This window comes from Cyprinodon variegatus, unplaced genomic scaffold (genome assembly GCF_000732505.1).
Source record: "Cyprinodon variegatus isolate N-32 unplaced genomic scaffold, C_variegatus-1.0 Scaffold429, whole genome shotgun sequence".
NCBI lineage: Eukaryota > Metazoa > Chordata > Actinopteri > Cyprinodontiformes > Cyprinodontidae > Cyprinodon > Cyprinodon variegatus.
This window is the reverse complement of record NW_015150882.1, coordinates 283,249-293,211: the sequence shown is the minus strand read 5'-3', so window position 1 is coordinate 293,211 and position 9,963 is coordinate 283,249. Positions and strand designations below refer to the sequence as shown.

The window sequence follows — 9,963 nt, the reverse complement described above, 5'->3', positions numbered from 1 at the left end:
AAAGGCCGTTCATGCTCGAAAACCCTCTAATGTACATGTAACTGAATTAGAACAATTCTGCAAAGATGAGTGGGCCAAAATCCCTCCAGAGCGCTGTAAAAGACTCATTGCAAGTTATCGCAAATGCTTGGTTGCAGTTGTTGCTGCTAAGGGTGGCCCAACCAGTTATTAGGTTTAGGGGGCAATCACTTTTTCACACAGGGCTATGATGGTTTGGATTTTTTTCTCCTTTAATAATAAACACCTTCATTTACAAATTGCATTTTGTGTTTACTTGTGTTGTCCTTGAGTATTGTTTAAATTGGTTTGATGTTCCGAAACACTTAAGTGTGACAAACATGCAAAAAAACAGGAAATGAGAAAGGGGGAAAGGGGGCAAACACTTTTTCACACCACTGTATATATATTTTGTTTATTGATTATTTTAGATGTTTAAATGTCAGTTTATATTTAGTATCATAAAGATAAGACTCCTTGAAGAAAATGTGCCCTTTATCTAGTGGAAAACATTGAGATCATTCAACTTCCTGTTGGTTCAGTTCGATCTGTGCAGACCGACTCTGAGCTGATTCTGGTGTTTGGCAAAAAGAGGATCTGGGTGAATTTTAGCAGATGGCGATACACACTGCCCTGCTGAGGCAATGCAGACACTCATTGACTCAAATGGGTTCATGTTTCCATGGAATTTGGACCAGTGTGAAGCTGCCAACAGTGTAAACTGGGGTAACCAAAGCAGATTCGTAAGCCACCGTATTTATACACATTTTCAGATTTTTCCCTTAGATTTTAAATGACTCTGAGCTCATAGCCTTCTAATAACCATTCCAGAACCTTGATTTTGTGTTTACGTTGCTGTTTTATAATAGTTGATTGACGATTGATTTTATTGATCTCACACTAGAGAAATTTACTTGTTACATGAGCTTAAGTAGTCAAAGGAGAAGAATTTGCCAAAGAAGGAAAAAGGTGCATGGGATAAATACAGTATATATGTGGGTCCACATATGACAGCTTTTTTTTTTATTTATTTATTTATTTTTTTAATTTAAGGATCCTAATACAGGGTTATTGCACAGGGTGTTTACATGGGTATTTATATAGATGGATATTTACATTTTTATATATAGTTATTGCACTGGGTGTCAAATATACAGAAATAGGTTATTGCACAGGGTATTATATAGTAATTGCAAATTATACATTGCACAATTGCCATTCTAGTGTGACATTGTAGAGTCTGGTGGCAAGAGATGTAATGTAAACATTTTCCTTTTTTCGGTGAGTATATCAGTTCACATATTGTTTATTATTATAAAAAGAAAAAAAAAAGCTGTCATATGTGGAGGCACTGTATATACTGTATATATCCCATGCACCTTTTTCTTCCTTTGGCACCTTCTTCTTCTCTTTTGACTATGTAAGCTGATGTAATGAGTACATTACTCCTCTGTTAGATCAATAAAGTCAATCAATCAATCAAAAATTTATTTTGAATTCTGGACAGTTTTTATGATGTCATGAATCATTATTTTTTTAAACCATTACTGTGGGATTTGGTTAATCTATAAAACGTTTTGTTGAAACTCAAATGCACCATTAGATCTGCAGAGAGGATCATCTTCCCTCCATCTACGGTATAATTGGTATAACCCTAAAATCCCACATCCTCCATAGCTGCTCCGCCTCACTGCGCTCAGTCCCAGACAGCTTTCGCAAAGCAGCATCTACAGCCTCCACAGTTCCTCCCGTCTTGCTCCCCTCGAGCTCAGCATGCGTGATATTATTATCTGTTCATTTGTAGAAGCAAAATATGTGGTAATGAACGCAATAATTTAATTGAACTATAAGATGATTAAAACTCACCACTGGCATCCAGCAAACATGCAGTTTCTGTCTAAACCTTTTCTTTGCATTGTGGGTCTTTGTAATAAGGATGCTTTGGACCATACAAACTTGTTTTTTTTCTCTACTTCCAAATTATGCATTAACTTCACTGCACAAACCATATTTGCAGCGTTAACTGTAACAACTACAGGGTGTTTGCTCGTCAGCCCCCATTTCTTAATGTCTTCAGTCAACCTATTGGGTATATTTGCAGCTGTCTGGCTTGAAGTAATCTTGAGTGCATCTTTGCTGCTCATTTGAATGTGAACATCACGCGCGTCACTATAAAACTAATCGATCTCATTCCCTAGAAATCGATTCTGCAAAAATGTAAAGGAATCGATTCAAAATCGATTTTTTTTACCCAGCCCTAGTTCAAAGTTTTCTATCTAAGGAAAACCAGTTGATTGCATATCATTGACTCAAAAGCAATCCCCCACACCGAGCATGCATTTAGTGACAGTGGAGAGGAAATCTCCCTTTTAACAGGATGAAACCTGCAGCAGAACCAGGCTCAGTGTGAGCGGCCATCTGCCGAAGCCGACTGCAGTTCAAAGAGACAGAAGCAGACATATTTAAAAAAGTGATTTAAAAAAAGCAAACCTCTCAGTCAACTTTTGTTATTATTCTACCCACACCTTCTTTAATGTTTTTGTCTGTTGTTAGTAGTTTGGATGATGAATTCATTTAGTTTAAAATAATGTTTTGTGTTTATTTTGTTTGAAAGCAGTAAATTAAATGGAAATAATAAAAACAGTTAGAAAAATGTAAGCGATGAAAACTCAAGTCACATTTCTTGTTCATGTCCACAAGCTTGGCTGTTGAAAGTCTGTTCTTATTATTTATTGATTCATCGATATCTTTAAAGCCTTAAACAGATATCTTGTATAATTATTTTTTAGTTTTTCCTTTCTAAGGACAAATTGCATTTTTTTTTCTCACTTGTTAAAAATCAGTTTTTTTTTTGTTTTGTTTTTTATTCCAAACCGGCTGTATTGGAAATAAACTGAGAGTCTATTGTATCTTATCAGATTTTTGTCGTCTTGGGTAACGTTTGAATAAAACCCCCAAGGCCACTGTGAAGCCAAATGTGTAATTTGCCAGAGTCGATGCTCACCGCTGAAGTGCAGGGAAGTGTGTCTTTGTTTGCTAATGTAGGTCTCCACTAAGGGGGCTGCCTGGATGTCCCGCTTTCTGGGACGGCTGTGCTGCATATCACATGATAGGCTTGGCCTCAGGGTGAGGCAGTGAAGAAGTCTTACACGGCGGTGGGATGGGTAGAGGAAAGATGAGAGTGATAGAAGGGTCTCATCACGCCAGATTATCTTAGAGTCAAAGCCTGGTTACAGATTTGGGAGTTGAAAAGATTCACTAGGTATCACACGCCACCACTGCTCTGGATACCCCAGAGTTCACAAAGCATAGGAGCATTCAGCAAGTCATGGCTTTCCTAAACGTCCCTCCTCTACATAGGATTCCTTCTTTTCTTTAAAACTGTTTGAAGAAAAACAAACACCTCGGCCTACACAAAGTAACTTTTAATCTTTAATTTGAAGGACATCGTATTTCTAAAAGCTGAAATAAAAAAACTGGTCTCCATCTGGATTTATTCCCTTGCCCAAATTGTAGTTACCGGTAGTAATATTTAGGTGAAAAAAGGATAAATCCAAAAATATTGTTAGAAATATCTACCTCATTGACCTTTAACTGTGGAGGAGAAACTCTGAAATAAAGGCTGTTGCTCCTTGTAAACACATTTTTTTTATTTTTTTTTTATTTAAGGCATTTTACAGTCATTGCAATCAAATCATGCAGATTATTGCAGATTATTATAAGTTTTCTGTTGAAGCAAAGCTGACTTGTTTTTTCCTGACTAAGATCCTGCTTCCCCCTGTGTTTCCTTTCAGGATCTTGTGAGTGCTACTAAAGATGTCTGATAGTGTCGATATTGAAGAGAAGCCACCAGCCCCCCCCTTGAGAATGAACAGTAGTTCCCGAGACTCTTCATCACTGAATCACGCATCTAAACCGCTTCCAATGGCTCCTGAGGAAAAGAACAAGAAAGCTCGCCTGCGCTCCATCTTCCCCGGAGGAGACAAAAGTGAGCGTCATCCTCCACCTTCACTCTCCATCTCATTACACTATTCTATATCAATAAATAGCAGCATTACAGACTATATGATATTTCATTTTTTTTATTTTTCAGCAAATAAAAAGAAGGAAAAGGAACGTCCAGAGATCTCCTTACCTTCAGACTTCGAACACACAATCCATGTTGGCTTTGATGCTGTTACAGGGGAATTTACAGTAAGTGTTCATTTCAGTTGACAAGCGGGTCAAATATAGGAACTTATTATGTGCTTATAAAACTAATCCAGGAACCCAGGCTCATCTAGAAAAAGGAGTTGCTCATATGACTTTTATTGACATAAATAATTATTTTGTGGCAAAGCAATCGTCATCTTTACTGGGTGAAAAAGAGATTATTAGAAGCAGAACCCTTTACTTTGAAATAAGTGAAGAGAATATATAAAAAAAAGATCTAGACTTCCTTCCTTCCTTGCTTCCTTGCTTCCTTCCTTCCTATGTTGTAAATATACAGCTAAAAAAAAACTAAAATAAAATCAATTTTAAACATTGTTAAAACGTTTTAAACTCTGAAGTTGTCCGTATGCGGCTTTTTGATAACATTTAACTAATATAATCAAAGGCGGTGTAGTAGCTAGTTACATTTATTCAATTAATATTGGAAGAAATTCATTTAAAACAACATTTTGCAGGAACTAATGCAATGACATGTATATAAGATGTTACAGTAGTGCATAATCAACATTGATCTTTTTATTAGTTTTGCATATTTCAAATATTATGGAATGTAAAGTGGAAGTCTCATTTCAGCCTGCTATAAAAACCAGCTTTGCTCTGAGGTAACAACTATTTGACTTTCAAATGTTTGGTTTATGCCGCCAGTGACATCAGTGACAAGTATTTCCTTGTTCATATCTAGTTTACTGTCATTTTCTCCATGCTAAAGTTCAAATGTATGCTGACTTACCCCCAAAATACTGTTAGAATATATGAGTCAAAGATGATACAGAAGAAGAATATTTAAAGCTAGTCAGTATGCTGGTGGCAAGCAGATTCCCATTTTAGCTGTTCTAACACTCTCTTAAGCTTATTTCATGCTTCTCTTGGAGAACAGAGTGAATTACTGTTGATTTGTCCCTGGATCGCTATCCAAGAATCATATTTCCCGAGCCCCCTCTGACACCATTATGCAGCAGAGGCTATTTTCAGCCAAGAGATTAGGCTTTAAAGTGTAAAAATGTTCAGAGAAAGCGGTGAGACGACATGGATAAACACTGATAAATGACATTTGCTCTCCTTTAAATACCATCTATTTGTGGGGATTAGATTTACACAAACATCTATTTTACATTTCTATCCTGAACAGGACATGAACATCAAAAGTGACCTAGAGAGAAGGTGCTGAACATTTAATTTCAAACACTGTTGACAACTAAACATTTAAATTAGATTTAAAGTAGATGTTATTAATCATTGCATTAAAGGATACGCGACCACATGCTTCCATCTCTGTCAAATTAAAAGTGTTTCTACTTTGGCTCAGCCCGGATTACACAAATTATTTATATGCGCTTAACTTCAAAGACTTTTTAAATTCTTTTTTATATATTAAATTAGAATTTTTATTAAATTAAGGCGCACTTGCAGGTGTATTTTGAAGTAACACCTCAAACAGGCTCCTTCCTTGTGTGAATAATAATGATACTACATTTAATTTATACTGCACTTTCTCAGAAGATCTCAAACTACAGCTAAAAAAGAGAAAAGCATGAAAAACCTATTGTGTGATAACAGGTGAAAATGCCAAAAATGTTTAAACAAGAAATTTAGGAAGAAAATTTGGAATTCCAACAAATCTAGTTTATCTTCTTAGAAAATATACCATTTTCTATTTTCCTGATACAAATATTGTCAAGTTAATGATCTATCTATTTTATGCATGTATGCACTCTATTGAAATGTTCTATCTACATTCTGTTTAGGAAGACGACAAACTTAGAAATACAAATGTTTATGTGCAAAACGTGCATGGTTAGCCTGCAGCAAACTTGAAAGTTAGTCAGTTATGGTTAAACTTTAATTAAATGTTTTATACGAAAAATAAAATCAAGTTTAGTCATTATGTGTTTGTTTCACGCCTCTAACAGCAGTCTATGGGAGTTGGTTTTGTACTCACAAACTCCAAGTTCTATGCCCTAACCACTAGGCCACCACTCCCCATTAATGATGCTCAATTAGAAATGGGCAGACCTATTTAGATGTCATTGTATTTATTTGTTATTTAATATTTCTTTTAATTTAATAGAATTTTTTTAATTGGCCCTTAAAGGGGTCATATAATGATTATATAGGGTATTTGGTGCTTGTCCTTAAGGTCTCTGAATAGGGTGTGTAACATTGGTTGGACTGAAAATAGCATATTTGCTATTCAATGAGCCCTAATGCAAGCCTGGTTATAAACCCTAGAATGAAACGACAGGTTTTCTTCCTTTTATGGTATGCTCATGAATATTTAGATGATCTGTGCTCTGATTGGTTGGTTTACAACGAGGGAAGCTGCTGAGCAAAGATGCATCATAGCAACAAGCACTCACTCACTGAAACATCAAAATTGTTTATATGGTAGGGTGACCAGGCGTCCTCTTTTTCCTGAAAATCAGCAAGCACCAATTCAGAACAAATATCATCCATAAGGCACTTTACAGAGACATTTTAAACAGACCATACAGTCAGATTGGTTGAAGGTTTTCTATCATTGAAACCCAGATGATTGCATCTAGTTGTTGACTTTGCAGGATCCACTCCTCTTGGATGAGCAAGTGACAACAGTAAATATTTCATTGCATTGTGTAAATCACTCTAAAGCAATCCCTCATATTGAGCAAGCATATGGTGAGAGTGGAGATGAAAAAGTTCTTTTAACAAGGAAAATATTCCAGCAGAGCCATTATCAGTGTCAGTGTAAGCTGCCTTCTGCAGAGGTTGACTGAGGGTTCAGGGAGACAGAAGCAGACATACAAAAGGAACAAAGAAGCTCTGATCAATAAATACTTTCTCTCTAAGAAAAGGTAATAATAAGCTATTTCCATAACTGGCTCTGTTTAGGAAAGAAACAGTTAAGCAACAACACACGTTACATTTTCCTGTCAACGTGTGACCTCTGCAGGGAATCCCAGAGCAGTGGGCACGGCTCCTGCAGACCTCGAACATCACCAAGCTGGAGCAGAAGAAGAACCCACAAGCTGTGATCGACGTGCTAAAGTTCTACGACTCCAAAGAGACGGTCAACAATCAGAAATACATGAGCTTCACTTCGGGAGGTAATAAAATACTTAAAATCAACATTAACATGAAAAGGAAATATTCTTGAAAATGATAAAAATCTTTACAATCTCTCTTTTTTAATTTTAGATAAGACAGCGCATGGATACATTGCAGCAAATACTTTGGTGAGTTTTTGGATATGTAAAGCTTTGTTGGTTTGTGTTGTTTTTTCACCTACACTGTTTTATAAATGTGATTTCAAATTCGAGAATGTAGAATTTTAATATGATATAAAACCTGATAATTTATTTACTTGCTTTATAAAATGTCTTTATATAAATGCTAAAATTTTTCACAATAACCCTAAAATCAGAGTTGAACAGGTAAGTTGGCAACAATTAATCTAATATTTTTTTTGAGTGGGAGTGAGGGGGTTGATGTCTGCAAAACATACTTACAGATGCACCACTTCCACACACATTTCTTCCTCTATTAGACAAAATGTGTTAGCTTGCTTCCTGGTTGCAAAATTCCCTTAATTTTAAACACAACAGTTTTGCAGTTGCAGCACAAAACAAAGTGACTGCAGAGAGAGGTGTGCTGCCTATTGCTTGTTTTTTTAGATCCACTCCCAAACTTCAAACGTTCACAGACAAAACCATCACTGGAGGCTCAGCTGTGTGTAGAGAGACTCCCACTGTGTTGACCTCAGCTAGCTATGCTTTGTATGCCTCAGCCTGTATTCAATGGGTGAGGAAGAAGTCGAATACACTGCCCCAGGAAAACTCTGCTGGGATCTCTTCATGCAGGGCCAGTGAAGGGTAAAAGGGTGTGGTGGTCATCACGAGGCTGTTATTCACTGAAAGCTTTCTAATGCATTTCAGTTTTCAGTAGCATACAGTAGTGACTCAGCTATCGCCTTTGAAGTCACTGAATTCTTGAGCCAATATAAAGAAAATTATCATCAAAATTTGATTTAAAGAAGCAAAGATGTACTGCAGTATCACACTGCTGATGATCTCCAACCGATTATCGTCCAAACTGCTTTGCATGTGGATGCCACAAACTTATGTGTTTTGCATTGGCAACTAATATATATAAATATCTAAACCTACCAACGTGTGCAGCATTATTAAGAAATACGAATCATATTTAAATCCAGCATTAGGGGTACGTGATGCAGAGCTATCTAAGGTTTGGTCAGACCTAAGTCTAGTTGCTAAAGTTTAGATTTGGGCAGTCTGCAGCTTTCATATATTAACTTCACCCAGGATTAAAATTAGATGACCTCAGTTTTGGTATCTTTTTTCATCATACTAAAAATATAAATAACTGTAGCTTCTCTTCATTAAATTATTATTTTCAAAATCTTTTTGTAAATCACTTAGGGCCAGATTTTCAGAAGGTTTCTGTCCTAAGCTGGGTGCAAATCAGTTTGAAGTTGCAGAGCAAATCTTTAAAGAATGTGCAAAGTCATCTGCGACTGTAATTCAGTAGTCAGAGGGTGCAAACCTTTTTCTGCACGTGCCTTTATCAATATGCGAAGCATATTCTACACTAATTCATTTTATTTCTGTTTATAGCACGTTTAGATAGGCTACTAGGTGATCTAAAATATTATTTAGTGTTATCATTATTTTTGAATGATAATTATCATTATGTCAATGGCTTTGAACCTCATCTTTCTTTTACTACCAACCTAAAAATGCCTGTATAACATGCAATCTGCTCATTTTGATGGGGGAAACCAAATCAGTTGCACATCTTTTTTAGCTCACCAGCTGCACACCCATTATTAAAAAAATAGCACGTGTAATTTAGTGCCTATTATTTGGAGTCTTTGAAGATCAGGTAGATAATGTTTTTCTTTACCTGCCCCCTTCCCAGTTTGCTCTCCTGTCCAGGGGCAGCAACAGGCACTTCCACTTCACAATCAATGAGGAAATGCTGTTAATTCCATGTAGTTTGCGTCAGTTAGCAAAATATTTGAACCTTCAGCCTTCATCAGTGAAATTTAGAACTTTTAAATACAATGCTTTATAAAAGTATTCCCACCTCTTGATATTTCTACTTAAAAAAACTCAAACATTATAACCTTTAATGTTTTTCGAGGGGATTTAATGTTATATACCAACACAAAGTGGGGAGTTACATCAAAGTGGAGGAACAATTATACAATACTGTGAACATTTCACCTATTTTTTATACATTTTTCTTTTACAAATGACATAAACAATGTTAAAAAAGTCACTTTTGTTAAATTAGGATAGTCATAATCCATTATTAGTCATAATTAGGATTTTTTTTCCTAACAAAAGATGCTGTGTCCAACCGCTTATCCCTCAACATGCCATCCCCACTGTGAAACATGTGGGTGGCAGCATCATGATGTGGGGATGCCTCCCTTTAGTGGGGGCAGGAAGGTCATTGGATTTGATTCAAAGAGGAATTTTGCAAATCAGATGGTAACTTTGCAGAGGAATCTGTTAAAAGACTTCCGACTGAATATTTATTTTCTGAAAATCAGCCACTGCCCTTTGTTTTGGTCTATAATATGAAATCAACAGAAGTTTAAGGTTTGAATTTTACAAAATGTTGCAAAGTAAAATGAGCATAAATGAATACTTTAGCGGGACAGTATGGGGATGTCTGTGTTATGTGATTACCAACCATAAAAATGTTTATTTTTATTTCTTAATATGACTCTTAGCTTTATTCTATTTTTTT

At 36.0% G+C, this 9,963-nt stretch overlaps 1 protein-coding gene across 1 annotated transcript in view; it reads left to right on the top strand.

Moving 5' to 3' along the window:
* LOC107093501 (serine/threonine-protein kinase PAK 3) overlaps positions 1–9,963 on the top strand; it is a 51,515-nt gene that overhangs the window by 23,055 nt on the left and 18,497 nt on the right. Inside the window, exons 2-5 of the mRNA XM_015388601.1 lie at positions 3,792–3,985; positions 4,091–4,191; positions 7,139–7,292; positions 7,384–7,421. Coding sequence (XP_015244087.1) covers positions 3,814–3,985; positions 4,091–4,191; positions 7,139–7,292; positions 7,384–7,421 — 465 coding nt within the window. The 5' untranslated portion in view covers positions 3,792–3,813. The remainder of the gene's footprint in view (positions 1–3,791; positions 3,986–4,090; positions 4,192–7,138; positions 7,293–7,383; positions 7,422–9,963) is intronic.